The sequence below is a fragment of the Acomys russatus genome, chromosome 31, assembly GCF_903995435.1.
Source record: "Acomys russatus chromosome 31, mAcoRus1.1, whole genome shotgun sequence".
NCBI classification, from domain to species: domain Eukaryota; kingdom Metazoa; phylum Chordata; class Mammalia; order Rodentia; family Muridae; genus Acomys; species Acomys russatus.
In genome coordinates this window covers 11,380,040-11,394,538 of record NC_067167.1, presented here as the reverse complement: position 1 = coordinate 11,394,538, position 14,499 = coordinate 11,380,040, and the positions used below count along the sequence as shown (strand labels likewise).

The window sequence follows — 14,499 nt, the reverse complement described above, 5'->3', positions numbered from 1 at the left end:
CATATTTGGTATGCAACAAAGTACAACAGGAAAATATTTTCCAAGGAGTCTTTATCATTTTATTTATCAGAAAAGACAACTGAAGCATTTCTAGTTTTACAGTATATTTGATATAAAAATAAGGATTTCTCCAAAATATATACTAAAAATACAAAGTGTAGGAGCAAAAATAGAGGAAAATCATACTTCTGTCACCCAAAACAAGAGCTTGTGGTCTCCTCCAACTGCACATAGTGGGAGCGTTCTGTGCCAGGACAGACCAGATCCGACAGCTATGGAACCAATGAGGATGGGCTGAAAAACATGCCAAGAATTGAAGAAGCACAGTGAGTTCTCAACTTAAAAATGCTACTTTAAAAAAGGAATGCATTGCATTTAAGTGCCTGGTAAGTGTTGATAAAATAAGTGTCATTATTTATAGTGAGGCTGTTGCTTCTTAAGCTCTTATCTCCCTGGGAGGCAGAGACAGCACCAGGAGAAGCTATCTGAAGAAGGCAGCAAAGGTGGGCATGAGTTCAGACGGATAGCGGAGGAGCCTATGTGTGATGTGTGTGCCGAGAACCACGACAAAGCAGTGGACCCTGCCAACCCCTAATCTACTTTATAAGTAAGAAATGGGACTAGAGGGATGGCTCAGAGGCTCAGCGCTGCCGAGGACCCAGGGTTCGATACCCAGCCCCACATGGCTGCCCACAAGCATCTCTCACTGCAGTTCTAGGAGATCCAATAGCCTCTTATGACCTCCATGACACCAGACATGCACGTGGTGCACGTGCATATATGCAGGCAAAACATTCATAGACACAAAATAAAAAGAAATGTATTAAAAACTACATTTGAAGGAGAAGCCTAATATTTCTGAAATACGTGGTATCTATTTGCATCTGACTTGAATGAAAACCGAATCCAGCTGTGAATAATGGGAACAGTCTAGAATCCAGAGTTTCTGCAGTCTACACACATCAAGCAAACAAAATTAATATACTCAAATGAAAGATAAAAAGCAGATGGGATGGATAAAATACAATTTTTACATTAAATTTGAGGAAAAGTAATCTATTGTTATTGATGATCAAAACATTAAAAGAAAAAAAAGCCTTTCAGTTTAAGCAGATAGCAAACGTAAGTATTTTTAGTTAGGAACTGCAAATTTGGGTCTCTGGATAGAAAAGTAAAAAAGCCCATTAAAAAAAAAAAAAAACAACAATAACAAAAAAACAAAACTAACTACCCACAAACACCACTAAACATTTTCCCATTACCTGAGAGTGCCCTAAATGGTGAATCTGAAACTGAGTTGCCATTTTGCCAGGATATCCAGTGGTTGCAAACAAGTTTTCACTAATGGCAGACCACCTGAGAAGAAAGAAAGCACAAGAATAAACATTGTACTGCGGGCAATAAGAAGTTTTTTTCTAAAAGAAGCTCCATTTCTCTGTGTAAAAGCAGTTATTTCATAACCCTAAGTTTGTTACCATGACTTTGCACGTAGACTTGCAGTTCACTTAACTATGAGGACTTTCCCACTCAGCGTATTTGTTAGGTGCTCAGGTGAGTCCTGAACTAGACTCTGAAGCCACGCAAGGCTAACACAGTCCACAGGTGGGGACACAGGGCATCAGCCATGGATGAAGACTCTGAAGATCAAAGTAGCGGTGAGCCGCCACGTGGGTGCTGAGCTCAAACCTGGGCTCTCTGCAACAGCAGCCAGTGCTTTTAACTGCGGAGCCATCTCTCTAGCCCTGTTTATTGACATTCCTTTTAAATGTGTGTGATACACCTGTGTTTAAGTCTCTTGGGATGACATGACCACTTAGGATATTTAAGCTTCAAGGCATCTCGATCTCTGTGTTTCTCTAAATCAGTGAGTGCAAGATGAGTAGTACTGTCCATGTGGCGAAGAAGGCACAAGAAAGACAAATTTTTGACAGGAAGTTATCTGGTCTCAGATATTAGTAACTGTTTAACAGCTCCTCTGTCCTTTTGTTTATAGCAACCGACCCTCGGTCTGTTCAACTCTAGGGGCTGAGGTAGAACTGGCATAAGGAAGCCAGCGTGATCCCCAACAAACAGGGGGGTGCTCTGTGTCTCCTTGGATCTTAGGTAATGTGGCACCAGGCTAAGATATTTGGCCAGAGGAACGTAGCCAGTGTTTTATATTGCTCTCCTTCCTACTGCATTAAGATGGGATCTCTTTATGAGCCAGAAGTTCATCACTCCTTAGGGGCTGGCAGGCCAGTGAGCAACTAGGATCCATCTATCTCTAGTCCTCAGTGCTGGGGTAGGTGCTGGAGATTTGAACTCAGGTCTTAAGGCCTGCATAGTAAGTGCTCTTAGCCACTGACCTGTCTCCCCAGCACCGAGTCTGAGTTTTTGATATCAAAGAGCTGCTAAACCATGCTGAGAAGGCCATACGTAATTCATTGATTAAAAAAAAAATTATTTGCGCATATCTTGAAGTTTAGATTATTTTATAATTTATGGAATTTCTTAAAAAATATAATTTATTTTTATTTTATGTTCATTGGTGTTTTGCCTAAATGCATGTCTGTGTGAGGGTGTCAGAAGCCCTGTAAGTGGAGTTATAAACATTTGTGAGCTGCCATGTGGGTCCTGTGGAAGAGCAGCCAGTGCTTTTAACCACTGAGGCATCTCTCCAAGCCCTAATCTATAGAATTGTAATACTATGGTGAATGTACTTCATTCATTTTTCCCCCCTTGGGACAGAGTTTCTCTCTGTAGCCTTGACTGTCCTGAATCAGGCTGGCCTCACAACAATACACCTGTTTCCTTGAGTGCTGGGCACAGCTTTCATTTTTTTCTTGTTTTTTTTTAAGACAACGTTTCTCTGGTAGCCTTAGCTGTCCTGAAACTCACTTTGTAGACCAGGCTGGCCTTGAACTCAAAGGTCCATCTGCCTCTGCCTCCCAAGTGCTGGGATTAAAGGCGTGGGGTACCACCTGCGCAGCTTTCATTCCTAATAATAATGGAATTCCTATGATTTTAGTAGGAATATTTCAGACTTTGAAAAAAAAAAAAAAAGCAACACATTACAAATGCCCTACTGACTCCAGTCCGGTTATTTGCTTTTCCTGTTATTTAAGGCTGTTTAATGACTACCCGATGGAATAAAATGACAAAAACGAAGATATGTTGATTTAAACCAATAAAACCAAACCAAACCAAAGCAATACTAAGCTTCAGCACATTAAAGATATGTGCTAGTTGGCATGACCTTGTTTAGAATACAATATTTGTATGTATTCATTGGTCTACGTGCATTTATTATGTATCAGTAAGGAGGAAGCATAACCCTACATTTAAGGTGGTACTGGTATACTGGCTACATGCTTTCTGTGAATTATAAAGATTTTCAAAGTATCTGAAAAATAAATCTGCTTGCCTAAAGCAAAAGACAAAGCAACTGTTTAGTAGGGAAAACAAACTAGGCCTTAAAAAGCAACCAGCGAGAAAAGGAACCAACGCCCCAAATTGCTCTGCAGAGGGGAGGCTGGGAAGCCACGCTGCAGTGCTACAGCCCACCCCAGCAAAGCAGCACATTACCTGAACAAGTGTGCCCGATCCATGTGAACAGGCCTTGTCTCTTGAGGATAACTAAAAAACAAGAGTTTACATTTTGCAAATTATGTGTTAGATTCAAGTAGATTCCCCTTGAAGTCCAATACATTTAAGCTATAAGAAAATTCCAAGTAAGCGCCCAATGGAAATAGATAGAAAACTACGGGCATGACTTAGAGCCACTCCAGCACACCGCAGGGCAGCAGTTCTCTCTCTCTTTTTCTTTTTTTACAGGAGAGACTTGCTTTCACTCTCATGGAGGCCGACATGTATAAGGATAGCCCAATGGGTCATTTAACAACGTACTTATGTGATACAGCAGACAGAGATATAAATAACTACCTGGAACGAGTGATATCCCAGATAATCCAATCATTTCCTGCAACAGCGCCAACTTTGAAGGTGTTTTTCAAGCACCAGTGTGCTGACATTAATGGTGTCTGTTCTGACTGAAGAGATAATATTGCCTGTTGGGCCATTAAATCATAAAAGCGGATTGTTCCATTCTTCTCTGCAACCATTAGCTGTAAGACAGGGTGGAAAAAGGAAATTTCATATATATCTCATTGGCTAAATTTAAGAAAGAAGCAGAGATTCAATGTTATAAAATAAATATAAACATAAATGTCACTAATACACACACATATAGGTATAAACACACGCATACTTATCACAAACAGAAGCCAAATGTGTAGGAAATAGTAATGTAAAAGTACAAAAACATTCCAGAGGAAATTGGTAGAAAGACTCAAAGTTAAGTTTTTGGGTATCAGCTTTGTTACGAGGAGGACAAAGATTAATACTCTAGAAAAAGCTACCTCTAATTTAGTGAAAGGCCACTGTGTATCTTTTGCCAGGTGATAATGTTACACATCTGTACACAATTTAGACTTTTCCAGACAAATGGAAGGCAGCCAAAAAAGACAGGCAGGTCTAGACAGAAAGGTGGTTGCTTCTCCCACTTACAGCTGAATGACTGCAGCGTGATTGGCAGCTCCCTTGTTTCTAAGATGGAGATGTGAGGATGAGACTAGCTACTGGGGCGGGGGGGGGGGGGGGGACAGTATGATGGACCAATGCTGGGTACCACTGTGTCCTGAAGTTTAGCCCCTATGTTCTGCCTCTACCATGTCCAAAAGAAAACCTGAGGTAGCTACTAAAGGAGATAAGGCCAAGCCAGAGAAGAACCAGATGCCTAACTGCTCCTCCAAAGCCAGGTCCCAGGCCTGCAAAGGCATCTACAAAGCGTCGGAAGGGAAGAGCGAACCCTGGCAAGGATGGCAACAGCCCTCCAGGGCTTGCAGACACCAGGGAAGGCTGACGATGCTGGAGAGTCAAGTGCAGCATGTGTGTTGTTGATAATTCTACTTCTGTGGCTATAAAACTTCAAAACTATTTTAAAACCAAGGCTTATAAAAATGCAATCTTTTGTTTTTAAAGCTATGTTGGTAGCACATAGAACCCTTCAGTGTTGGGGGAGGGGTGATCACGTGTTACTAACAGAATGTTTCCAAGGCTAGCCTGAGGTACAGGAGAGCACCCTCTCCCTGCTAGTTCTGAGACTTTCTCTTGAGTTGTAAGATGAGGAATTCCTTTGCATGTATATACATGGCTACCTTAGTGAAAATGCCTTGTGATGATGTGGGAAAACTAAAAATTTATTTTTATGTGTCCTTCCCCTCTCTGCCATCATCATAGACTCATGTTCTCTTACAGGCAGAGTCACACTGGGATCCAACCTATTAAAATTGGTGTTGCCAGTCTTGGAGATGGGCATTCACTGGCATGCTGTTCCACCTAAGAACACTGGGTCCCTTTCCAGCAGGTGCACTGTTGGTTATACAATTTGAAAGTGATTCATGTGGCTCTTCAGGTCTACATTTCTGCCATTTATATTCCTGAATGCCAAGGTTGGCTTATAACATAAGGGGACGGTGAACACTGGTTGTCAGCTCCACAGGTTGTAGGTTGCCAAGCAGACAATCCTCAGGGTATAGTCCAGAGCAGGCTGGTTGAAGTGGGAGACTCCATCTTGACCATGGTGGCCTAGTTCTACGTGCTGGGGTCCTGGACTGCAGTGAAAGCTGAGTGCCTGCACTTCTCACCTTACTAACGACAGATACAGTGTGACCAGTAGTGGCCTTCTCTTACGACTTCCCCTCGATGCTGAACTGCTCCTCAACAGTCAATCAACAGAAACCCTTTCTTTCCTAAGGTGTTTGGCTAGGTTTTTTCTTATAGCAATGAGAGAGCAACTAATAAAAATCGTAGCGTAAAAAGTCAGTCCTCACTTTATACCTTCTCTACTTCCACCATTATGTAAAGAGTTAATTGAATTTTATGGTATCTAATTTTGATAGTTCATAAAAGAAGGGAGTTTGAAAACTGTTGTATACTGTTAATGACTGCCTGTGTCCTGATTAAAATATAATGGTTCATGAAATGTATCGCTAGAAGGTTATATACAAGTTGGTATGGAAAAAGTAACTATAAGCCTGTTGTGCAAAGCACCTAGGAAATACTGAAGTCTTAAATCAAGAAAAAGTGGCTTTTACTACCTCAGTATTTCCTTGTTTTAAGACTCCAGTAATTTTAGATGTTTAATAAATTAATGTTATCAATATATGGATTACATAATCAAATGCATATTTATACAATAAATCCTGCTTTTTAAAAATTACAACGAGAGTTGCTTTTTAAGACTCGGGAACATGCCATTAGAATATCACCTAGAAGGGACAAGACTGGTCATCTGTGCTGGACACGGCAGCTGTAGCTTATGTCCAAAGAAGACGCTTTACTTCTTCTGTAAAGTTCTTTCTTTCCGAGACTCTTCTTTTAATTTTGGTTATAAAGGTGAAGACATTCCTGGATGTGTGAAGTAACATGATAGAATGGAAAGAGTGAAAACTTGCAGCAGAAATGGTGTGTTCTAATACTTAGTGTGCTAAATGTCTTGGAGTTTATGTCTTAACTACTTTCAAAATGAGGGAAAACAATTCACAAACAGAATGTAAAAAATGTTGACATATACACACACTTATATATGTACACACACACACACACACACACACACACACTCCAGGACTCGTTTCAAGAAATAGGCAGTCAACAATGTGGAAACTGTCTCCATTTAGGAATGAAGGGAAAAAAAAATCCACTAATGCACTGGTCATACCGCTGGTAATTGAGAACATATTGGTAATTAAATGAAATTATAGAGTTAGACTAAGAGATGAAGTACAACTAAAGTTAAAAGAGGATGATCTTGATGACTTAACCTCCCATATATATACACATAAGTATCTATGTCTATATGTATACACACATACACATATATGTTAAAATCTAGGACCTGAATCTTAGAGAAACCATGAGGTGCAAATGTCGTGACTTCAGTTTTCCCTATGCTAAATACTAAAACCCAGTTCTACACATATGCCACAGTTCTGCTGCTTATCTGCTGACGGACATCTAGACTAGTCCATTTGTTAGCGACTCTGAATGGTGTAGCTGTTTTCACGAGACATGTATGTGAACACACACATGCATGAATATAGGCCACGCACTAAAAAGAGGACCATGAGAAGTGAAGAAGAAAGGATTTTCTCAGAGGATAACAGACTGTGTGTGACATAAGGAACAATGGAGGGATCCGAGGACAGGACGGGGACTGGCAGGAAGGCAGTGGGGAGGAAGATGGGTACGGAGAACAATGCAACAAGGCATGCATGCCATAATCCGTTAATTTGTATTTTAATTTTAAGAAAGCTAAAACAAAAAAGGAAATTTGATCCAAACATTTAGAAATAAAAGGCACATAAAAGCTTGGGGAGGTCTACAGAAGTGAGACCAGGACAGCCAAGGCTGCACAGAAACCCTGTCTCAAAAACCAACCAAAAACCAAAAACAGGCACAAAAGAGATACCTTGAATTTAAAGAGAAGTTGGAATAATGTAATTGTTAAGAGAAAAAGCTTTGTCACTGTATATTTGCTATATTAATCAACTCTATCTTTTTGTGCAAAATTGAGGGCAGAACGGTGAACTGGCAAAAGCATGAAGATGTTAGAGGCCTACGCGAGTCAGCTGCTCAGGGACGCTAGAGGGCTAACCCTGAGATGGACACGCTGCTCAGGAATGAGTGCGGCTCCAGGGAACGCTAGAGGGCTAACCCTGAGATGGACACGCTGTCCAGGAATGAGTGCGGCTCCAGGGAACGCTAGAGGGTTAACCCTGAGATGGACACGCTGCTCAGGAATGAGTGCGGCTCCAGGGAACACTAGAGGGCTAACCCTGAGATGGACACGCTGCTCAGGAATGAGTGCGGCTCCAGGGAACGCTAGAGGGCTAACCCTGAGATGGACACGCTGCTCAGGAATGACTATGGCTCCAGGGAACGCTAGAGGGCTAACCCTGAGATGGACACGGAACTCAAAGTCTATCGAAAAGACTCTGGCAAATGAGGAAACTTGCTGAATGGCTTCAGTTTGAACAGGAACTGAGTGCCACCAGTACAGGGCAAATGTGCCTTAGGCCACCGAGGCTTCTTGTTTATATCTGGCTCATAAGCACGGACTGAACTTCTGCTTTTCTGTTTACTTAAACTGCATACTGCTAACCAGACTGAATACCAATTTTTAGGCTGTGATCTGCCAAAAGCTGGGAAAAGTATATTCTGCATCTATGAGTGGTGTTTGCCAAAGAGCGAGCAGTCTCAGAGGGCCTGTTAAAGTGCTGACCTCTATAGAAACTCAGCGTGTTTGTGCCGATTGGTGTCTGAGGTGGAAAGGCACTGACTCCCTTCCATCATGGCGACAGGCATTCTGCCTGCATGTCTTTTAAGCTTGGTAAAGGAAAATCAAGTTATAGATAATCACCTTAAAGCTCTCCTCAGGGTGCCAGCACACGCTCATTCCGGGAGAACGAAGAAGAAAATGAGCTGTTTGCTTCCCTTCCAGGCTCCAAACCCTAACAATATGAGCATGATGTTAAATACCCATGACACATCACGACCAAAAAATACTTGGACCAATTATTACATACTTGATATCATTTAGATTATTATATATTTAATAAACATCTTTGAGAAAATACACTGTTGCGAGAAAAATATGAAATAGCATAAAAACTTAAGTTTTACCATGCTTGATTATGGAAACAAAATCACAGATTTTCTAATTAATATAACATAGTAACATTAATTATTTATATACTCATTGTAAGCAAAATCGATGTTTCTAGGCCATTAGTCAGTTGCATGCCTACTGAAGTAATTCCAAATAACAATTATCTCTATCACGGGTGCTTACACATACACACACGGATGTACACACCAGCCTTTCCATTTTCAAAGTAACATAAAGAGAGGCAAATATTAAGTGATAGGAATTTAGTGGCAGCTGGACATGGTGGCACACACCTTTAATCCCAGCACTCAGGGAGGCAGAGGCAGACAGATCTTTGTAAGTTCGAGGCCAGCCTGGTCTACAAAGAGAAACCCTGTTTCAACAAACAAACACCAAACCACCACCAACAAAACCCCCCAAACAAACCAAAAAGGAATTTAACGGCACAGCCATTTTCCATAATGCTTATTCCTTTCACCTTTGGGCACGTCCTATTTCATACAATTTCTGATCTGGTTGACTTCTCCAGTGTTTGCTCCCCAGCTACCAGATTAAAGATGGGCTATCTTCACTGTCTATCAGCAGCATTGGCTTACTACAGACGGGGCTCTTCATCTCAATGGCTTCCTGACCTCAGAAACCGCAGGCACAAATGACACTGTGATGTGAAAATACTATCCCCAGGAACTACGCTTTGTGGCTAGCTTACGATTCTGACTCAGCCACTGTTACACCGTGCTGGGACAGGTAGCACGCCAGGAAACAGAAGTCGATTGACTGGATGGCAGAGAGCCTCCAGCAGTTTGGTCTTCGAGTGAACACTCACAGAGCTGAGGGGTACAGCTCAGGGGAGTGTGTGCTTATCATACACGAGGTGCTGAATTCCATCCTCAGCAACCCCCTAATAATAATCAAAAGTATTTTTTTTAGGATTTCTCCTTTTTCCAATAGGTTTTATAGTTCCTATTTTCTTTAGAACTGTAAAGAAGTTTTAAAAATGTAGGAATGAAAAGTACACAAAGTCTATTTGTAAAAAGTCTAAGATGTCAATTTGAAATGTCACAGTAACATATAAACTAGTATGCATGTTTCAGCATCATCTACTTGATTAAATATTAGAAGGGTATCTTTTATCAAAAGATATATCTTGCTTATTTTTACTATGTAAAGGAAATAATTATGGTTTAGTTGAAGAAAGCTCTTGTCCTTTGATCCCTAGAATGAGATTAAAATTAAGGCAACTAAATCTTTCTCTCTACTGACATTTCCATAATGAAGCATTGTGGTAGCATATATTTTATCACTATTGGAACAGAAGAAATTTGTCTTCTCAATTCAGCAAATTTCATTAGAGAGTGGACTAAAGCATTCTTTCTTCTGATTTTATTTTAAAATGAATTTGATTTTTGTTGGCTTTTATAAAAATCGAGCAAATACATGCCAATATTATCATGGCTTTCCCCCCTTTTTCAAATAAAAGAGACAAAAGAGGTGAAAAATAGACAGATAGTTATAAAAATAAGTCAATTAAGTAAGTATATTGTGATCTAATGAGCAGTATTTTATTCTGATCAGAAGCCCATGATCCTTTAAAAAGAGAGCTCATTCAAGCATGAGGAGGGGTGCATGGATAATATTTCAGAGGACTAAGATGCACTGATTTATGGTTCACAATTATATACTGATTCAATAATTCCCAACTGTTGCATAACCTCAGTACTCAGTATGCAAAATACAACAAATTGGACTAAAATAAGTTATCCTAGCTAAATTAGATGCAGATGGTACAATTTAAATTGTTATGTCTTGTTTCCCTTTTTGATAGACTCCATAATTAAGGCCTCTGAAATTCTCTTGTGGAGATCAACTCATCTTCTATCTTTACCAAATGGTTCATCTAGCAAATACATTAAGCCCATTTGATAACGCCACCTTCTTTTTCTTACAAACGGTATGTGCATCTTAAGTTAAACGAAAAACAGAACACACTCACAGGGAGCAGCAGCAGCCACCCTGGAGCACCCACAGCACCAGACGTCACCCACGTTCTGCTCTAGCCGTGGTTCCTCAGTCTTTGACCAAAGGATAAAAAGTCACTATTGTGGCTTCTAATGAGGTAGCTTATATTTTAATAGCACAAAAACAAAGCCACATAGAATGTATTTCTTTTGTTCTGGCTTCTTTTACTCACTTCAGGTTCTGTGAAAATGTCTAACATGATTGCATGCTATTATAATCTCACTACTCATTTCAGAACTCTCAGTAGAGTACATAACAGATAATCAGATTTTCACAAGTTTTTTACCAGTAACGCCACTGTAACCTTCCTGAACACATCTAACTTTAGTGAGGACAGTCTTCCACATAAACCCTGCTTTTGGTGGCACAGAACTCCTCCCCAGTCTCTACTGTCTGCCCAGCACATATCTAGGCATGGGACTGGTGGATCAATTTACAAATGTATTTAGCTTTGTCAAGATAGACAATGGTCAGACAGTTTTCCAGGTTAGCTGTGGTGTATTTTCTTCCTCTCCCCCACATATTCTTTTTAATTACTACTGTATAAAGGTGAAACTTTCATCTTATGTTCTAATAAAAAATGATCACTTATCTGAGTGTCAGAAGCTGTAGTTTTCCAGATGGTCTTACTTTGTAAGACAGATTTTATTTCTTAGATTTTTAAAATTTGTATGTTTCTCTGTGTGGGTATGTACATGTATGTGCAGGTGCTTGCAGAGGCTACAGCATCAGATTTCTCTGGAGCTAGAGTTATAGGTGGATTTGAGCATCCTGAAGTGGGTGCTAAGAAACAAAGCTGTCCTCTGCAAAGGTAGTATGCGCTCTTAGCCACTGTGGCATCTCTACAGGCCCGAAGACAGAGCTCTTTAAGACTCTGCTTTCTGTCAGGCAGTGGTGGCAGACACCTTTAATCCCAGCACTTGGGTGACAGAGGCAGGAGGATCTCCGTGAATTCGAGGCCAGCATAGTCAACAAAGAGAGACCAGGACAACCAGGGCTCTGTGTAACAGAGAAACCCTGACCAACACAACACAAAACAAAACACTCTGCTTTCTTAAGACATCACTCTTTGCCCCCTTGCACTTCATCTACGTATGGATACATTTGTGCAGATTTTAAGATATAATTATCCTGGTTGTCTGCCTATTTACACAAGCTAGTTAATTTGGGAAGAGAAACTCAACTGAGGAAAGGCCTCCCTCCAGATTGACTATAGGCAAGGCTGTGTGTGGTCTGTTACCTTGCTTAACGACTGGTGTGAGTGTGCGCAGCTGTTCTGGGTTGTATGTGGAAGCAGGCTGAGGAAGCCATGGAGAGCAATGTAATAACCACCTCTCCTCAATGGCTTCTGCTTTCATTCCTGACTCCAGGGTCCTGCCTGAGTTCCTGCGCTGACTTTCTCAATGATGGAGTATGGCTTGAGAGATATAAGCCTTTGTCTCCAAGTTGCTTTTGGTTGTGGTGTTCTATTACCCCACAGAAACTCTTACTAAAATAGGAGTAGCACAATATGCAGCAGATTCCTTATGGCGAATTCTTCCTCTGTGAACTCATAAGAAAAAGAAAGTTGTTTCTTAATGTATTCTCATGTGCAATTGTTGTATGCTTACCAAGATGGAATATGAGTTTTGTATGTGATTCTTTATTAGTTTAATTAGTTATATAAACTAAATATGAATATGAACGAAACATTTCAATGAAATGAAGTTGATGGCAAGTAACTAAAACAAAACAAAACAAAGTCTAAATTAGGTATGTGAGACAAATAAATACAAAAAATTCATTAAATATTGACTTGTGCTGAACTGACTGTTTTTAATCATGCTGTTCATATTGTAATATCTATTATGGTAGTTGCTCATAAAGTGAGATAGAGAGATAGAGAGAGAGATAGATAGATAGATAGAGAGATAGAGAGATAGAGAGAGAGATAGAGAGATAGATAGATAGACAGATAGAGAGATAGATAGATAGAGAGATAGATAGATAGATAGAGAGATAGATAGATAGAGAGATAGATAGATAGATAGAGAGATAGATAGATAGAGAGATAGATAGAGAGATAGATAGATAGAGAGATAGATAGATAGATAGAGAGAGAGATAGAGAGATAGATAGATAGATAGATAGATAGATAGAGAGAGAGAGAGAGTATGAGCACAAAGAAAAACACATAAGAGACATAAGAGTAAGGATGTTCCATTGGCAATCAATGGATTAATAATCTAGGAAAAAAAGCTTTGTCCTCCTATCAAAACTTTGGCAAACAATTTTCTCATATGTGTTGGGCATTAAAGTAAGATGGCAGGCATGATTTTAAGGTATCATAGCTTTCTAGTTTTCTAAAAAACTACTGGTCTAGTTCATGTTAGACAGAAGGGCTTCCTATTAAAACCAAACCAAACCAACCAAACAAACAAAACATTGAAATTAGGAAAATCAGGTCTTAATAGTTCCAAATGTGTTCATAATATTTTTCAAAAAACTGGAAACCAGAGGACAAGAAAGGCTTTAATCAGGAACTAGGCTCCCCCCCCCCCCTCTGTGGCAGGGCACTGGGCTCTCCCCTCTGTGGTACAGCACTAGACTCCCCCTCTGTGGTACAGCACTAGGCTCTCTCCTCTGTGGTACAGCACTAGGCTCTCTCCTCTGTGGTACAGCACTAGGCTCTCTCCTCTGTGGTACAGCACTAGACTCCCCCTCTGTGGTACAGCACTAGGCTCTCTCCTCTGTGGTACAGCACTAGGCTCTCCCCTCTGTGGCAGGGCATTTGTCTCCATGTCTAAGGGCTTGGTTTAGACCCCCAGCAACTCAAGTGGAAAACAAACAAACAAACACAAAAAGCATAGTCAAACAGACACAAAGAAACAGCCGTTTGTAAAGTTTGGAGTAAATGGTTTCAGGTTCAATTACTGGGGCCAAAAAGTCAAGAGCTGCATAAAATGGGCGTGCTCACATATGTAAATGCTTGCAATTAAGTTTCAGAGGTAAGGGTTTTACGATCCATATCAAGAAACCAATCTTTAATGAAGGGCCCTGGAGAACTGGGTGATACAGCAATTCTTACCCACTTTAAATGGTAGCAAAGAATTTTCCATTCCAACACCATCTTGTAAATAGAATGTAGACTTAGCTGCAACATGGAGGGATTAAGAGTTAACTGGGTCTAAGTTTATGAATTATCCTTCAGTTTTTGTAATGTCTTGCTAAAGTGACTTCAAGCTGAGTGCTTTTCAGCAGCATATTACGACTCCTTACCATATAATATTAAAATGTAATCAATTACATTAACTAAAAGATCCCACGAATTGTGTGCTGGCATATGGGATACCACAGATATTTTCAAGGCCTATTTCGGTTGGCAATCAGTAGCAGACACTGTTTGAGAACCCAAGAGGAATTTCCTGTGTAACACACTGTTCTTTCTATTTGTTTATTCTCTATTTCAGTTGGCAGCTCTTTGTCTGCTAGAAAGTGTGTCACAGGAGGACATTTCTGCTAGCAAATGTTTTTCAACAACAGACAAAAGAAGGAATGGATGACATTAACTGACACATCTGTATCCATTTGGCACTCGCTGATGGGTAAAGCCAAAATACAAACCACAGTACTTCTAAAAGACACGGCCAGATCACATGAATCGGCATGCCGATTAGTTAAATAGGAAAGAACAAAAGTGCCAGCGCAGAGATGTAGCTGTAATGTCCTTGTGTGCAAGAATGGGACCGCCTGTGTTGACAAGACATTTTTCACTGAATTTGCTGTGATAGCAA

The 14,499-nt window shown here is 40.3% G+C and overlaps 1 protein-coding gene across 1 annotated transcript in view; it reads right to left on the bottom strand.

Moving 5' to 3' along the window:
* Window positions 1–21: 21 nt before the first annotated feature.
* Nup37 (nucleoporin 37) overlaps window positions 22–14,499 on the bottom strand; it is a 30,804-nt gene continuing 16,326 nt past the window's right edge. Inside the window, exons 5-9 of the mRNA XM_051139640.1 lie at window positions 8,459–8,549; window positions 3,922–4,103; window positions 3,565–3,615; window positions 1,263–1,356; window positions 22–294 (exon numbers count right to left, since the gene is read on the bottom strand). Of these exons, the coding sequence (XP_050995597.1) occupies window positions 181–294; window positions 1,263–1,356; window positions 3,565–3,615; window positions 3,922–4,103; window positions 8,459–8,549 (532 nt within the window). The 3' untranslated portion in view covers window positions 22–180. The remainder of the gene's footprint in view (window positions 295–1,262; window positions 1,357–3,564; window positions 3,616–3,921; window positions 4,104–8,458; window positions 8,550–14,499) is intronic.